General features: G+C 32.3%; 1 protein-coding gene and 1 long non-coding RNA gene across 2 annotated transcripts in view; both read left to right on the top strand.

The window, feature by feature from the left end:
• LOC134266691 (uncharacterized) overlaps positions 1-19,350 on the top strand; it is a 158,812-nt gene that overhangs the window by 68,514 nt on the left and 70,948 nt on the right. The window lies entirely within an intron of this gene.
• On the top strand, positions 37-13,935 carry LOC134266685 (UV radiation resistance-associated protein-like). Its single transcript, XM_062748905.1, has 15 exons — positions 37-235; positions 1,935-2,055; positions 2,331-2,365; positions 3,834-3,897; positions 4,189-4,286; positions 4,635-4,727; positions 5,589-5,725; positions 5,951-6,183; positions 6,553-6,637; positions 8,119-8,209; positions 8,493-8,550; positions 8,980-9,145; positions 9,650-9,728; positions 10,905-10,996; positions 13,316-13,935. The coding sequence occupies exons 1-15, from the start codon at positions 185-187 to the stop codon at positions 13,791-13,793; spliced, it is 1,881 nt and encodes a 626-aa protein (XP_062604889.1). The 5' UTR covers positions 37-184; the 3' UTR covers positions 13,794-13,935.

The following is a 19,350-nucleotide window of genomic DNA, read 5'->3' as shown; positions in this document are numbered from 1 at the left end:
TTGAAGGAAATAGATCCAAATGCCAAAGATATTGGATGAGCATCACGTGATATGTGCGAGATGTTAAAAATGGTGGATGAACTAAGCTGACACCTCCTTGTGACCGATCAATATATTTATAACCATGGCTTCAGATTTGAACAAATGACATCGAATCTCATGTGCATACGATGTTTACCTAGAAATGGTTGACTTTATCAACACATCAAACTTATTTGAGCTGCCAAGCAACCAGGTTAGAATAATTGAAAGTAGTCTAGTAGAAAAAAAATTATTTGATGAAATCTTCTTCTTCTTCCCATACGAGTTTACTCTTACAAGAGCGTTGAACTCGGAATTCAATATTTCTTTATCACCATTCCCAGTTTGATGGTTATTTATTGAAGACGTTTTTATTTTCATTTTTTAAAACAAGAATAGATATGGGTTACCTCATATCCAAGATATTCGACTTTCAATTTAGTAAATTTACTCAACTTTCACTGTGTTCAACTGATATCTAAAACAAATGCAATTGTTATGAAACAAGTTCTTCAGTCCGTAGCAAAAACTGTCACCAGGCTTGCATCACTAGTAGACAGTGCACACACGTGTGAGTGCAAGACCAAATATATATATCCTAAGTCTACACTTGATGTGCTATCATGCAGAAATTAGTTAATCGCAGCTAACCATTCCATCAGTACACATTAAAGAAAGAGTAAAAACACTCTAGGACTGAAACCATACACCGGGCCTCTCACATTTGTACAACACGTATCGTAATACTTGTGTCACAGTTTATTTATTTTTTTTTTTCAATACAATACATTAAAAGAATCATGAGGTTAAAGAAAACATTTCCAGATTTAAAAAGGCAAGTGAAAGGTAACTTAGTGATACAATAAAGAGCATGGTATACTTCTCTTGATTAAGAGAGCACAAACTGTCAATACTAGCAGCAGCAGCCTGCATGCTCTAAAACTTTATCCTGCAACTACCCCTTGCATTGATTTAATAAAGGTACTATTAACCTAATTAATAAAGTAATAACTAATTTAAAAGCTTTATTCAGTCAAAGCCTCGTGCTTGTATTCCAACATTCTAAAAGCATTGTGACGTCACATATATTGCAATGTTTATGCAATAGCGTCTTAGTTTCCTCTGTGTCTAAATCATGTTGAAAATTAAATTCACTTTGGAGGTCAAATGTAAATATATTTTGCAGGATAAACAAAATACTGTAAACGTATTACATTTGGCTTTGTATTCTTTTTAGCACTTTTGGCGGAAAGAAACTTTCGCTAATTCAAGTACAACACTAAATGTTTTGCAAATATACACTTAAATAAGAACATTAAGATATCCGCTAAATCAAATCTATGCTAACTTGTTCAAAAATCAATTTCTGCCAAATATCGTACACGCTAAATATAATACTTACAATACATGGTTACACAGTCATTGTCTTGAAATATAAGCGATATTTGGTCTTGGGTTGAAAACATGACGGAGGGATTGCCTCTTTCACCAAAAAACCATGCACCTATTTATAAAAAAAATAATATTTAAACTTTAAGTCAAAATGTAGAGCCAATATTTTAAGAGTAAATTGCAGTTTCCTTAGGCCATTCCAAGTTTTTTCTATGTTTAGCGTCCGCTTGCGCCTTGCTCTAAACATTGAAAAAACTTGGAATGGCCTTATCATACTACATTGTATCATACCAGGGTGGAAGAGTTGCCAATATCTGTTATTTTATTTCTCTTATTTTATTTACAAAAAGATTTGAATATATTTTTCCTCCAAATCTTCAAGTGCTCCCACTTTTCTCTTCCGTTAATAAGTCAGAAAAATTGATGCATAAAAAGTCTGATAAATGACTCTTTTCTATATGTCTGATTTCACATGAACCATTAGGAATGGCTTCAACTATTTGTTTTATCACCTTTTTTAGAGAAGATTAAGACATTTGAAACTAGTCGCTGTGAGAAATTTGAAATGCCAGTTTCAGTTTGGGAAGGAACTCCGAGAACTGGAGACATTTTTCAGTCTACACAAGGATAGGGATAGCAAAGGTATGAATTTCTTAAAGATTTTTTTTTTATATTAATTAAACCATTAATATAATATAGTGCAAACAAAAGGTTAATTGAATATTGTAATACAGTGAATTGATTTAATGCAATTGGTTCATTCTTATGTGATAGGTTGATGCTTAGACATGATAGTTTTTTCTTTTTTGAGTGAGACTGTTAATCTGGTGTAGAACTCACAAAATACACATCTTTTTGTGATGCACTGATGATGCATTGTACATTCAGTTGATTGAAATGTTTGGCTTTATTTTTAGAGTTCTATCAAAGTGAGACCATCACTGCATCACTGGTAAGCATCTGACAAATAGATAAATATATAATTCACATGATTCTTAAAATAGAATGCTATAATTTACATTAAAAAAAAATAGAAATAGTATATCAAGGAAGTTAGATAAGTTTCAAGTACAAAGTTCTAAAAATATAATTCTAGTGTAATTAAAGAAACATGCATATGAAGTAAAACATGACCCCTGAGTACACCTGGACAGTTAAAATTTTGAGCAGTTTATGCCTGTAATTGTTTTCAGTTAGGGATTTATAAAACTAATTTTTATCCTGGTCTTCATCCTCAGCCAGGTCTTTGAACTCTCGGGGCCCCAGGAAAAAACAAGATGTGTGTGTAAAACACTTGATGCCCTCATATGACAATTTATGGCAAAGGTTAAATTTCTCTAATGCAGATCAAACTCCAAGGTCAAGGACAAGATATCAAAAATGTTGTTACCCAATGAAAAGATTGAATGAATATACATGTGAAATATGAAAGCCAAAGCACCAACTATTCAAAAGTTATGGCCAAGTTCAGTTTTTTTTAAAAGTGGCTCAAATTCCAAGTTCAAGCTCAAAATCAATGCTACTTGGGTTACGCCTTGTCATAAGAAATACACCTGTGAAATATAAAAATTCTAGCGTCAACTGTTTAAAAGTTGCTAGTTTCTGTTTTGATTTTTTTCTTGTCAGATGGCAGGGAGTAAAAGGTACCGGTAGTTGATTGACCAATGCTGGAAAGTGCAGATATTTTCCCCAACAGTGCACAGAAAATCTTTTATCTGTAAACTTCATAATATTAGCATTAGGGAATCTGTAATACTATATGGTCAAAGATAAATATATAAAACCATAATCCTACAGTTTTGCAAACTCTAAGGTCAATGTCAAAAAGTCAAAAGTGGATCGAACTCAAAGGTCAAGGCCAAGAAGTCAAAAATGTTGGTACCCAAAGAAAGGTCTTGTCACAAGTAATACACATGTGAAATCCACAGCTGCAACCAATCAAAAGTTATGGGCAAGGTTAAAGATTTTGCAGACAAACAAATTGAGCAAAAACTTTAAACCCACAAATTTTCAAATATGGAGGCATAATTATTTTAAACCAGATGATTTGAAAGAGAAACATATATTCACAAACTTTAAACACTGAAACATGGCATAAAATGTGCTATATGACTACATGTATATATAGATAATCAGGTTAAAGTCAGGTTAAAATCATCAATAGGCTTCCCTTTCTTATATTATTACATTATTATTATGTTATGATATCGTAATTTCTTGATATACACATGTAATTGCCAGTTCTATGCTGTTCAACTTAAAGAGGATTGTGAGAATCTGAAATCAGTCTGATGTGGCTATAATGTCTGTTTTACATTACTTGATGGTATATGACTCCATAATTTATACAGCAATCAGGTATTTTCCCTTATATTAATTATTCTTTAAATATATCACTGACATTTATTTTGTTGTTGCAGAATCCTTCCTGGCAGAGCTTTGACATTAGCAGATATGAAGATAAAATTAACACCACAAGTCAATGTATCCTTTTCACAATAATGAGGAATGCATGATCATTTTAGTACTCAAAATTTATTGTAGGAAAAATTTCCTCAATAAAAAATGCTGTTATTTCTTGTTACTGAATATTATTAATGTGAGTAAAACTTGTACATTAATTATCAGATGTTTGATAAAATATTAAGAATGTCCATCTTAATACTTGGTACTTTTTTCCTCATCTGAAAAAAATTATGCCTTCCCAATTGGTAGATTCTAATACATGTAATATATATTGCATTGGAAATAAATATGTTTCCTTAGTAACACCAGCTCTTCTTGTTCGAGTGTGGGTGAAACACAAATCTAGCAAGCGCCTCCTTTTGGACTGGATGGTTGACCTTAATGCACTGGAATATTTTGCTGACAAGGTAAAAGACATTTTTAACTAAACTGTAAATTTAGCTGTATGCTTGCCTTCAGTGAGAACAAATTGAATTATTAGTGAGGGTGGTGACATCGCTAAAAATAAATATCGCGTAAAAAATTAATTGCGTACTATATGTTATAGCTTCTTTAGCTAGCATTTAAAAATCGCTAAAATCAATCCTCGCTAAAAATAGAATACCAGATTTTAGGTAGAAATCGCTAAATTTGCGCATCGCTAAAATTTCCACTTATATGGTATTATTGCTGTCATTCATGATTGCACAAAATGGATACTGGTAAACATTGACCTGTCTTTTCAAATAAAATTAATATTGAAGTTGCTTTTTCAGCTCCAACAAGACAAAGGCGTGAAGTATGCACCAAACACAGTGATTTTTGGAATGTTTGATCATTTCTTCTGTGCCCCAGACATAAAAACAGTGGTAAGATTGTTATGACAATGTGTACATTTGATGAAGACAGGGGAAAATTCATTTTTCAATGACTTTTGCTCCAGGTCATTGAAGTAAATCAATTAAACTGAAGCTTAATAAAATATTTAAATGAAGTTCTATGTTATTATATTGTAAATGGTTAAATTAAAAAAAAACAATTTAATAAATGTACAGTTGAACTTTGGTATCTTGAATACTAGACAAAATACTGATATCTTGATTACTAAGAATATATCGAAATGAATGGGAATTCCCAACAACTTGTACTTTGAGATTTTACTATCGACATCTCAATTCAAATACTACGATATCTTCAGTTTATTTTCTCAGTTTCATGGAGTTGAAGATACTGAAGTTTAAATTTATCTTAAAATTACTGGGGAATGGTTTGGGAATAAAATTTACCCTTATATATATATCAACAATCTGAAAAGTGTGAATACACTGAATAGTTGACATTGCTCTCTTTACCCATATAAAAGACTTAATAGTGTGCTGTGAAATGTCTTTATAATATATGTGATCAAAGATTTCAAGGAAACCATTAATCTTTAAATACTAGTACATATATAATCTAAAACCTGCAAACAAATACTGTAGATTGACAAATAATCATGATGGTTTTAATATCACTATGTTCGCGATTTATCATTTTTCCGCGAAATTATAACAACCGTGAATGCTAACATTAGTCTTTAAAACGTTTCAATGCTTATTCGAACTTAAAAATTTATTTTCTTGTAGTGTGAAATTAAAACCATCATGATTGATACTATATGAGAAATCATGAAATTTTTACACTGTGGAATTAAAACGATTCAGAGTAATTAATAGAATTTTACTTGAAAGGATGTTAGTGCTGGAACTGATCAAAATAAGCCTGGCGAGGAGACAGCTGCTAAACCACTGTCAGTGACCAATCAATGTTTCCTAAAAGTGGAAATAGCCAGTGTCAAAAAGTCCTACACAACAAGCTCTCTATCAAGGTAAATTTAGTACAAGTGCTTAATCAAGGCTCAAACTTTAATGAACATAGAAATTTATATACATTAATTACCCAGTCTGATACCTTTGACAAAGATATAAATTTTTCACTTGTGATTTTATCCATCCAAAAAGTTTATTCATTATCTGTAAAATTTGTGAAAATTGACATAGGAAAAATATATGCACTTCATTTCCATTCTTATCTTTATTATCATTTTATTCAGAATTTACACAGTATTACGAGCAATTAAACAAACTCAAGCGTCAGTGCATAAAGTGCGAAGGTCAATTGAGGACAAGCTACTGTCTTCACAAGAGACTACAAGAAAGAAGGCACAGTGTGAGGACCTGATCCTCAAGAGGGAACAACTCTGTTCTGAGGTCACCTGGAGGACAGCCTCTGTCAATAAAATGAAGGACCAAGCAGACCAGTGTCACAGCTCCAACCAAGAACAAGGTACTGTTCACACAGTGTTCACCTACATTGTTTGAAAGGTGACTCTGGTGTTATTGTAATCTGGACATTAATATATTGACCTAAATTGATATGTGCTTGCATAATTAAAGAGTTCTCTTCTATATCATTATCTTTTATCCAGCTATTTTTATCTAAGAAATGTGCACATTAACATTGATTATGAAACCGTTTAGTTTTGTATAGATATTAATATGGAACAAAATGATATCAGTAATTGATTCATATGGAATTTTGACCTTCACTGTATAATTATGAAAATAAATGTATTCATTTTCTTATTACAGGATAAGGTTATTGTAAAAAAAAAAATGTCTTTAGATTATTATTTTTGTGTACATTCTTCCACAGACACAGCAATGAAAAAGAATTGGGAGAAGTTGAGAGAGAAGTGGAAGGAACATGGAGAAAAGAAGAAGGATTACGACCAGACAAGGTCCTCCAAGGAAATTCTCTAACCCATCAACTTACTTCTCAACTAAAATCATTAACTTCTATTACTCCTCAACTTATTCCTCAACTTAAATCATTGAATTATATTACTCCTCAAATTAAATCATTGACTTCTCTACTCCTCAACTTAAATCATTGACTTCTCTAGCTTGTCAACTTAAATATTTGACTTCTCTACTCCTAAACTTATTCCTCAACTTAAGTCATTGACTTCTATTACTCCTCACCTTAAATCATTGATGTCTCTAATCCTCAACTTAAATCATTGACTTCTCTAGCTCATCAACTTACTCCTCAACTTGAATCATTGACATCTCTAATTCTCAATTTACTCCTAAACTTCAATCATTGACATCTCTACTCCTCAACTTACTCCTCAACTTAAATCATTGATGTCTCTACTCCTCAACTTAAATCATTAACTTCTAATACTCCTCAACTAAATCATTGACTTCTATTACTCCTCACCTTAAATTATTGAATTCTCTACTCCTCAACTTAAATCATTGACTTCTATAGCTCCTCAACTTACTCCTCAACTTGAATCATTGACATCTCTAATTCTCAATTTACTCCTCAACTTCAATCATTGACATCTCTACTCCTCAACTTACTCCTCAACTTAAATCATTGATGTCTCTACTCCTCAACTTACTCCTCAACTTAAATCATTGACATCTCTACTCCTCAACGTACTCCTCAACTTAAATCATTGATGTCTCTACTCTTCAACTTAAATCATTAACTTCTAATACTCCTCAACTTACTCCTCAACTTAAATCATTGACTTATATTACTCCTCAACTTAAATTATTGGATTTCTCTACTCCTCAACTTAAATCATTGACTTCTCTAGCTCCTCAACTTAAATCATTGACTTCTCTTACTCCTCAACTTAAATCATTGACTTCTATTACTCCTTAACTTAAATTATAATTATTGACTTCTCTTACTCCTCAACTTAAATTTGACTTCTCTACTCCTCAACTTAAATCATTGACTTCTCTAGCTCCTCAACATAAATATTTGACTTCTCTACTCCTCACCTTTCTCCTCAAATTTGATTATTGACTTCTCTTTCTCCTCAACGTAAATCATTGACTTCTATTACTCCTCAACTTAAATCATTGACGTCTCTACTCCTCAACTTACTCCTCAACTTAAATCATTGATGTCTCTACTCCTCAACTTACTCCTCAAATAAAATCATTAACTTCTAATGCTCCTCAACTTATTCCTCAACTTAAATCATTGACTTCTCTTACTCCTCAACTATAATTATTGACTTCTCTTACTCAGAAAGCATTGGATTTTTTACTTGCAGATTTTTTTTAAAATAATTAAAAAAGTTTTCAAACTAAAATGTAATGGTGTATGTGTGAATAGAAGTTAAAAGTAGATTTTTTAAATATATTCTTATGTTACTTGAGCTGGATTGCATGAACATATTAATTTCTTTTTTAGGGAGAAACTGATAAAAGAAAATGCACAACTGTTTATCAGAAGAAAACAACTAATCAGGGAATTAGCTGCCTATATTTACCCTATCACTGAGGTATACATATTCATGTACATACACTTACATTGTGTCTTTCTTATTTCATTGTAATGTTTATCGATAAGCTGAAATTTATATATACAAAGTGCATTAGAGAAGGTTTTGTGAAACAGATATAATTTTTTTTTTCAAAATAGATTGAGACTGATATTTTTACAGATCAAAAGAACAATTTTTTTTACTAACTTAGCCTAACTTTATATTATCAAGGATAAGGAGGATTCCTGTATATTTTCAAATCTAACTGTATATTAATTTTTACCTATTTGGTTTATTACAGAAGAAAGGGCAGTATTTCATTGCTGATGTTTGCTTGCCTAATTCAGAAGATTTTCAAGGTAGAAATGTAAACATGAATACAACACACCCACGACTACTGTATAAAGTGTGTATTTTCACCCTCTGAGGCGAATTTAAAAGAAATTCAAATTACACAGCATAAATTCTTAAGCAGAACTATGAATGGGCGAATTTAAAATGGGGCAAAATTGTTCGCAAGTGCAAAAGGGCGAAAATAACACGGGGCGAAAATAACCCTGTATACAGTATATGAAAGTGTGTATTTTGCATTTAAAAATACAAAAGAATTTAAAGAAAACTTGAACCAAATACAGTAAAAGAGTTGATTGTTTAGTTTTCACTCTGGACTAAGATGCAAAATTTTAGAATTAACATAATTTGTGAATGATAATTTTTGCCAATTTTTAAAGATGGGTTTATTTTTTTATTCACACCGAGATACATATATCGTTTTTGCTTATTTAAAGGTAAAGATGACAATATGATAGCTGTCTCCCTTGGTTATACTTGTCACCTACTGCTGATGATCTCTAGTGTCCTTGACATTCCATTGAGATATGGCATGGACCATCAAGTGTCAAGGTCAACCATCCATGATCACATCCACACAAAATTAGAGGATAAAGAGAGAGTGTAAGTCTTACCTTATTCTCAAAGGAATTAAGTCTTACCTTATTCTCGAGAAATTTTGAAATTCTCTTTTCAAAAAATACACAGTTTGTTAATTTATGCAAAACTAAATTTTTCTCCAGCTCTCAAATTATTTTTAAGTAAATTACATAATAGTATAATTAAGGAAAGAAATAAAAATTACATTTTTATTTTTGTGTTTTGAACTAAAAAATATTCATTCTAAAATATTGTTAGGGGTTAAAGTATATACACAAGTATTTGAAATCATGTTTCATAGTGACATATAACCTACTTCTATCTTGTTAATATCTCAAAGAGTATGATTTCTTGGGTTATTGGTTAGAAATAATCATACATTTTCACACTAGGCATTTATCTTTATTTCTTTCAACTGAAATTAGTAGTTAAAGTTTTGCATAAAAGAAAGCCTTCTTCCATTTTGCTCACATGTGAAACTTTACATGAGGTATTTCCCCACTAATCCACTGTTTTAATTTTTTTTAGGTTTCCTCTTTATTCAAAGGGCAAAGAACAAACCTTGTTTAAGTATGGTGTGTTTACTTTAAACAAAAATATAAGCCAGGTATAAATTGTTTCTTAAACTATTAAATGATGACTAAATTTGTGTAACTTTCTTTTATTTTCATGAAATTCTTTTGAGTAGCCAATTTAATCATTTTAATGGATACTCCAAAAAAATGCTGAAAAAGAAAGAGGGCATATTAAAGGCATGGACAATCCCCCGCTTGAGACAATATGTTTCTCAATTTTCAAAATTAACGGAAAAGTTATATTTTTCTAAAAACATGTTCTCAGTAATGACATCTTCAAAATATTTATGATTTTTTTTTTACTGAACGACTTATCATTTGACAAATCTTTTTTCAAAGTTGACAGTTTAGCATATTTAGTGGTAAATGGGTTTACAAGAGCCATAAAAAAATGAATTTTGAACATGAATGGGTCAAGTCTCCATTTTTTGTTAACGCTTTAATGATAGAAACGTGAATGTGAAATCTATTCCATTTGTCCAAAAAATAGAATCTGAATCCATTCTATATGAAAGTCGAAATTTTCTGAAAAAAATGTATGCTTCAACAAACCCGTTCATTTAAATAATACTGACAGACATTGATAACGCATATACTTCGTAGCGTAGTGGTTAAGGCGGTTGGTCTTTTGACAAACCCTGCTCTATGGAGTGAGTTCGAATCATGGGTGAAGCTTTTGCTTTTTGTTATCACATCTTAAAAACATGGGTTAAAAAATAAATTATTCATAAAATAATAAAACAATGAAATTCTGAATTAAATGTGTAAAAGATGAAACAAACTATATGATTTTTAAATATCGCTTTCATGAACTTTTAAAAATGAGAAATGTCTTCTCTTAGAGCGGGGGATTGACATCGCCTTGTACGCCTTCTTTCTTTAAATGTTACACATTTTAAAAAAATTAAAATATATTGTGGAGTGAAAATAAGAAAAACATGAATCCAACAGTTCTATTCCTACATGTACCTGTATTTGAAAGTACAGTTTTAGGATATGAGCCATATAAGTGTTCAACTGAGTCAAATGATTTTTTGGCAAATATGTATATAACCATTAAGTAAACTACCATATATCTTAATTTTAATTATAAATGTGAAATTAGACATTGAACTGAAGTACCCATTTTAATCATGTTGTTCTTGTAGAAATTTATTTTTATTCTGTGTAAAACTATGCATATTCAGTTAATTATTTCTGATTTTCAGATGAGATTCTACTTGGGACTAGGGACTCCTGATCTCAGAACTACACTGCAAAATATCAAAACCATGTTAGAGAACAGGCTAGGATTAAAACCGTAAGTAATGTAATTGTTGATGCACAATATCAAAACCGTGTTAGAGTCTAAGTGAACAGACTAGGATTAAAATTAAATTGTTAAGTAATGTTGATCGATGCACATGAATATCAAAACCATGCCAGAGAATAGGCAAGGATTAAAGTACGGGTAATGTTTATGTAGAATATCAAAACCATGCTGGAAAAAAAAGTAAGGATCAAAACTGTAAGTTAGGCAAAATAATCAAAACTAACAAGCTAGGATTGAAACCATAAATATAAATGTTTATGTATAATATGAAAACCATGTTTAAGAGGGAATGCTTGGTGCATGTACCATATTTAGTGTAATACTGGACCATGTATTCTTTACAATTGTTTCTTACGAAATGAAAAATAAGATTGAATACATCATTTTTTAGCTCACCTCGACGAAGTCGAGATGAGCTTATGCTATACCCCCAGCGTTGGCGTCGGCGTCCCAGGTTAAAGTTTTAGGAGCAAGTCCATTCCCAAGTAACTATAAGCCCTACCTGAACCAAACTTGCATGGATGATGCATCTAGGGATGTACACTACCAGACCTGCTTCGGATGCTGGATATGACCTACATTTTCTAGATGAGTGACCAGGTTAAAGTTTTTGGAGCAGGTCCATTCCCAAGGAACTATAAGCCCTACCGGGACCAAATTTGCATGGATGATGCATCTAGGAATGTACACTTCCAGACTTGCTTCGGATGCTGGATCTGACCTACATTTTCTAGATGAGTGACCAGGTTAAAGTTTTTGGAGCAGGTTCAAGTTTTTGGAGCAGGTCCATTCCCAAGGAATTATAAGCCCTACCCGGACCAAACTTGCATGGATGATGCATCTAGGGATGTACACTACCAGACTTGCTTCGGATGCTGGATCTGACCTACATTTTTCAGATGAGTGACCAGGTTAAAGTTTTTAGAGCAGGTCTATTCCCAGTGAACTATAAGCCCTACCTGGACCAAACTTGCATGGATGATGCATCAAGGAAAGGACACTACAAAACTTGCTTCAGATGCTGGATCTGACCTACATTTTCCAGATGAGTGACCAGGTTAAAGTTTTTGGAGCAGGTCCATTCCACAGGAACTATAAGCCTTATTTGGACCAAACTTGCATGGATGATGCATCTGGGGATGGACACTACCAGACTTGTTTCCGATGCTGGATCTGACCTACATTTTCATTCCCAAGTACACTGTAACTATAAGCCCTATTTGGACCAAATTTGCATGGATGATGCATCTAGGGATGGACACTACCAGACTTGCTTCGGATGCTGGATCTGATCTACATTTTCATTTCCAAGTAACTATAAGCCTCTACCTGAACCAAACTTGCATTGATGATGTATCTAGGGATGGACACTACCAGACTTGCTTCGGATGCTGGATCTGGCCTGCATTTTCATTCCCAAGTAACTATAAGCCCTAGCTAAACCAAACTTGCATGGATGATGCATCGAAGGATGGACACTACCAGACTTGCTTCGGATGCTGGATCTGACCTATATTTTCATTCCCAAGTAACTATAAACCCTACCTGAACCAAACTTGCATGGATGATGTATCTAGGGATGGACACTACCAGACTTGCTTGGGATGCTGGATCTGACCTATATTTTCATTCCCAAGTAACTATAAGCCCTAGCTAAACCAAACTTGCATGGATGATGCATCTAAGTATGGACACTACCAGACTTGCTTGGGATGCTGGATCTGACCTAAATTTTCTATACAAGAGACCAGCTGAAAGTTTTGGGAACAGATCAATCCGAATGAACTTGAAGTCCTTGATATCTGCAGCATTAACAGTTATGAATATTTGTTTACACTATACATGTTTTTCACGCTACACGCGTAGAAATGTGTACATGCCGTGTAAGGGGTTAAACACAACTTGCAAGAGTATTGTTGTTGGGATGAATACTGAATATTAAGAAAATATGATGTGAGATTTGCATTACTTAAACTGATAACATTCGTCGAGGTGAGGTTCGTAATCTTTGATTACCTATGTTTAAGATATATTACTCTAGAAAATAGAAAAGGCTAGAATTAAAGCCCTAAATTAACCTAGGGAGAAAAAGAACACGGAAAGAGTTATCTTCCTTTGATTAAGACTTCCAGCCTCTTCAAGCCATACTCATTGTACTTGGTTTACTTCCTGATAATAGCATATCTGCATAATAAGAAAATGTGATAAAGATCATTGCATAATTTTGATTATTCATCTATTCTTAATTGCCAGCTTTATTTAATATTCATTGATCTGAATTAAAACATCAATTTGTATTGTTTACAGGGAAAGCCAGACTGCTCTCTTGCGACCAATGGGTGAGAGGCAAAACAGTGAATTTGATAAAACAGACACTCAGAGCTCTCTTGCATCATATGGAAGAATGGTTGATCTCAGAAGAGACTTCAGTGTGCCAATGGCAGAAGAAACTTTGAGGCAATCTCCACCGACTTTCAGCAGCAGCAAAAAATCTGAGGAGGACATATTTAACCCAAGTAGTGATGATAATTTTTTCAAAATTTCCAATCCTGTGTCGGAACGATTGGCGGTTTTCGACAGTGAAATTAACGGTGGTGCGCAAGACGGAGTAAATTTTCATTCGTCATGGGACAGTCGTAGACGGACGTGCATTAATGGTGTAGAGACAAGTAATTGTAATGGTTCAGAGCAGGATGATGAACATATTTATGAAAGTATTTCAGTCAGTGGGAACAGTGAACGTTTAGAGAAATCTGAGACACAATCAAATAGTCATATATCATGATTATTGATGAATCTGTTGATTATTAGGGGCAAAATAATATTAATGTTATAAATGAGATGACTTTGAAAATTATATTCATGCAATGTTATGTTAAGAAAATACTTAAATAATAAATCATAATTTTCAAAAATTTATATTGACAGTATGTATTGCATTTATTGGACCTTTAAAAGTTTTCTTTGTTACTACTTAACAACTTACTAATAAGAAATACATCTGACTCAAAATTTTTACATACATACATGTACAAGGACTTCTTTCTCATAAAAATAACCTTGTTTCTCTATCTTTTTTTTTATTAACACAAATTAAAAACTAAGTTCCTTCAGTATTATAATTTCATTGTTAAATAGCAAACAGTGAATTACACATGGACAGGCAGACAAATGTCCAGAAAAAAAAGTATACAGACAGACACATAACAAGACTTTGATGTAGATGGGCTCATTCTCTATTTCACACTAAAATTTGAAAGTATTTTTTTAATAGAATATCATAACTTCAATTTTTCTTTTTATGATAAATGATAAACAGTTTACTTATGATACTTTTAAATGCATTTTTTTAAACTTAAGATAGTAAAACAAAGAAGCAGAAACAGCATATTTTATATGTACAATGAAGCCTCATCAGTTAAGGTAAATAAATTTAAGAATGCAGGATTTCAAAAATATGAAGTATAATTGGTGTAACCATGACATGTTAACATGTATTAAATTAACATGTATAATCTTCAGCACACTTGGATATTAGCCCTCATGGCTTAACTTTTGCGTGTGGATCCAGGAAAAGGACCCTGCACCGGTTGAAAATTTCCTTTTTAAAAAAAAAAATCAAGGTAAAGTATCTCAAAGACATGCAGATTGAATCTTTCTGTGATTTTTACATTTATTTCAAAACATTTAAAATCTTGAGATTTTATCTATTCATAAAGCTAGATTTACTTAGGGAATAAGTGTTCAATTCAAACTAAATGAATATAAGACACCAATATTTCCTAAATTTTTACCATTTTTTTTTTCAATTTAAAAATTCTAATTGAAAAGGCCCAGGGCCCTATAGGTATATATCAAAAGGGTCATTGTTTAATTTAATTAACTTTCAAGAAATTGCCCTCTCCGATTCTGGATTTGAAAATTGAATTAGCAGAAATTTTCAACATTAATGCAGAATTTTCAAAATAAAATAGTTGTTAATGGGATTAGAAAATCTCTAAAAGTAAATCATTTTCTTTTTTTTCAAGGTTAAGTTGCATTGTTCTTGGCCAACAGGTCGAGAGAAGGCAATAATCCCTCTTTTAAAATTACCTAACAAGATCAAAGTGAAACAATTTCATCTTATTCTTTATTCAATTTTATCTCCTAAAGTTAAGGGTGGGTTTGACTTGTGATTGGATCCGCCGCTCCTTTGTTTTCCCATTTCCGGTTTAAAAAAATTCGGGTGAAAACATGCGCACATGGTACAAAATGGGATAGGTGCACTTCCTGTAATAATAAATCTACCTGAACGATCTCTCAAAGTGATTATAGCCTGATGGAGAGATACAAAACAGAGACCTATATGAATGTAAGTATCTTAAATAACCATGATCCCCCAAACAACCCTGAAACCAGGTCAATTTTAAAGGAATTCCACGAATAATGTCAACTATTAAAAATGGCGCCGCTCACTTCCTGTGCTCGTAGTGGTACTGGCATTTTACCAGAAACTAGCACCTGTTGAGAACAATAAATAATTACGCGCGTGTTTTCCTTCAGTTTGAATAAAATTAAAGAGATTGGAAAGAGAAATTACGCAAAATTTGCTGTGGAAAACCCAAAAGATGTAGTAACACGTACAGGCACATTGTGAAGAATGAATGAACATTGTAACATTCTTAACATGCAGACTGGCTAAACTATTACTTTTTTATTTTAATAGCATAAACTGAGGAATTTTTTATGCACAAGAGCCAATTATTTACACTAGTATATCATTGCTTGTACAATTACAGGTTTCATGGATGCATTTTATTCTCTGGTTGTTACAAATGTCCATGTACTATTAATAAGTGCATAGCATGTCTGTAAGAGTAATTCATCAAAGAATGAAGAACAAGTTATGAAATCTCGGGTATTTTCATGTAAGTTGCAAAATTACACAATATTTTTGATAGATGGCTCTTGTGTTGATATAAAATTTTGGTAATTGAGGTATAGTTTTGTTGTAAAATGTACAAAATCCTCAACCAGAAAATTTCCCCAATCATCAAATTAGCAGGGGATAATGAAAAAGTTAGAAGGGGGTTTAGGACTCCTTCCCTAACGGGGTTGAGAGCCTGGAAAAGCAAAAAAAGCCTGGGAATAATGTCATTGAATTATGTATATATAGACATGGAATTACCCTGGTCCTCGGGTCTTGGGGACAACCCAGAGTAAGGATTATTATTTCCCCAAGCTGTCATAAATTTTGATTTATCCTGTAGCTAATAACGAGCATGATGACTAAAAAAATATTGAAACATTGATTCAAAGGAGTAGCATTGGGAGACCAGTGTAAATACAAGTAATGAGTCGTAGTTGTAAATGTTTGGCAGCTAGCACCAATATCGTTTGCTTTTGTTAATTGTTAATTTTTGAATTCATCTTAATCTTCAAATTCTAAACATTATTAATAATAAGTAGGGCTGAAACGATTCACCGAAATATCGATATTGTTCGATATAATTGCTCGATTCAATATTCAATTCACCATCTCGATTTTCGGTTCGATACGTTTTTTTTATAATCGGGTTTGGTGAACTCTTTGAAATAGATCGGGTTCGACCTTATTTTAACAGTTTGACACAAATTGGGACGGTAAAGTTTCAGAGTAGGCTGCCTCTGCTATTATCTATACAAATAAAGTGTTCTTAATCAACAGAACCACAAGTATCAGAGATGTGCAATTAACAAATTAGTAAATTCGGGCTAGTAAAAATTAACTACGCATGTAAGTTAATACATAAAGTACAAACGGTATTTTACTCATTTTTTGCTATCAAATTCCCAACCAGTGAATATTTTCCAGGCAACATGCTCTTACTGTCAATAAATCTCCATAATTTTCTCCATTTTGCAGTACTTCCTGACTTATTTACTTCCAAAAACGATCTTTTTTTTCCTAATCCGAATTTCCTCCGTTTATTGTAAATATACATGCAGATATATCTCATTAAATTATTTACGATCACTCAATCAACTGAAAGATCAGTGTGATTCACATGAAATATATTTCTAGTGTATATAAGGATTTTATATGAAAACAAAATGAATTTATTTTCATTCTAAATGAGCTAGTGCAAAATAATCAGAAAAGGAAAGATCTTCAGATATTTATTTTAAATTCATTTTTATTTTCTGTCATAATCATTAATTTTATATGATTTAATTTTAATTGTAAGAATAAAATTTTAATTTTCAAAAGATTGACCTTAGTACCCTGACTTTTTCAATGATTAATTTTTTCAACATTTGTTTTATTTTAATTTTTGTCCCTGTATTTGGGCTAATAACTTTTTACTTGGGGCTAGTAACTTTATTGCTGCCACTAGCCCGCGGGCTAGCACTTGAGTTTTTAAATTGCATACCCCTGGTAGTATATTTCTATTGTATCACCACCTTTTACTCTTTGTTTTTTAAATCTGAAAACGTTTTCTTTAATCTTAGGAATAGTTTCGTTCTTAAATTGTATCGTATTGAAAAAATTGAATTGTGACGCAAGTATTGCAATACGTATCGTATCGTGGAGGGGGCGTATCGTTTCAGCCCTAATAATAAGCTAATTAATGTGCATGAGAATTAACATGCTGCCACTGTTGTGCACTTGTTACAAATGGTGTGTTAAAACTTTTCATGAAAAATTATATAGCTGTGTGACAATCAATGAAAGAACTACTTCAAACTGATAAAGAAAATAATCACCCCTCGTATTTAAACCAAGCTGTTAAAATACGAAAAACGAAAAGGGGGGGAAAATCAGTTTGATTGTATTTGTAGGATTGAAATCTCAATGATCAGCAAATGTTTTTGACCCAATCTATAAAAGAATTAGAAAATGTTTTTTGAAATTCAGATAGTAAAACAGTAATTTTGAAATAGTCTTTCAAAACCATTTCCCTCTTAATGATAATTTGGCATTTTCTTTGAAATCATGAAAGGTGCAGTAACAACCTATTTCTTTGAGGTAAAATTTCTTTTGTTTATATTTTCTGTTCTATATTTCAAAATATTTCATTTAGGAGAACTTTATTTTAGCTCTATTACTCTTGACATTCTGTACACATCGACAGATGTTTCATTCTTGATCATGTTAATTTTTATTAGCTCTACTGGTCAGAGACCAGAAGAGCTTATGCGATAGTAATGCGTCCGGCGTCCGTCCGTCTGTCTGTAAACAATTTTTCAAAATGCTACTCCTCCTACAGATTTGGTCCAATTTCAATATAACTTGGCACACAAGTAGACTACACTAAGATACATAATTCTGTGCATCAGTTTTTGATTTCAATGAACGGTGTTGCCATGGTTACTAAAAATAGAAATTTCTTTGAAATTCTTTCAAAATGCTACTCCTCCTACAGTTTTAGTTCTATTTGAATATAACTTGGCACACAAGTAGACTACACTATGATACATAATTCTGTGCATCGGTTTTTGATTTCAATGAACGGTGTTGCCATGGTTACTAAAAATAGAAATTTCTTTGAAATTCTTTCAAAATGCTACTCCTCCTATAGATTTGGTCCAATTTCAATATAACTTGGCACACAAGTAGACTACACTAAGATACATAATTCTGTGCATCGGTTTTTGATTTCGATGAACGGTGTTGCCATGGTTACTAAAAATAGAAATTTTTTTGAAATTCTTTCAAAATGCTACTCCTCCAGTTTTGGTCTGATTTCAGTGTAACTTGGCACACAAGTAGACTTCACTAAGATACATAATTCTGTGCATCGGTTTTTGATTTCAATGAACGGTGTTGCCATGGTTAATAAAAATAGAAATTTCTTTGAAATTCTTTCAAAATGCTTCTCCTTCTACAGTTTTGGTTTGATTTCAATATATCTTGGCACACAAGTAGACTACACTAAGATACATAACTCTCTGCATCGGTTTTTGCTTTGATGATTGGCAAGGATCATTTTTCTATGAATTGCTGTTTTTAAAGTTTCAAGTCGCAACTGCTACTTTTCTCTTCCTCTGTTTTAAGTATAAACCAGTAGAGCTACAGTCTCGACAGAGACTTCTGGTTTAATATGCAATTACTAAAATGAATGAAAATTTTGCTTCACTTATAAAAACAAAAATTACCTGTCTGGCAAATATAAGGTGTTGCAAAGATTTGGTGATCTACACTTGTTGGAAATTTTTTTCCCTATCTTTTCGCTACTTGTATTCTTAGTTGAGGCTATACTTACATTTACTTCTACACGATTGTCCAGTAAATGCATTAAGATTGTTGATTTAATTATGGTGCAGCTTCTTTTTGTTCTAACTACAACATAGTTACTGCGTAATTTTTTTTTTTGGTTAGA

Source organism: Saccostrea cucullata, unplaced genomic scaffold (assembly GCF_032062105.1).
Source record: "Saccostrea cucullata isolate Sc308-1 unplaced genomic scaffold, CSIRO_AGI_Scuc_v1 ctg433, whole genome shotgun sequence".
NCBI classification, from domain to species: Eukaryota; Metazoa; Mollusca; class Bivalvia; order Ostreida; family Ostreidae; genus Saccostrea; species Saccostrea cuccullata.
This window is presented reverse-complemented; position numbering and strand designations above follow the sequence as displayed.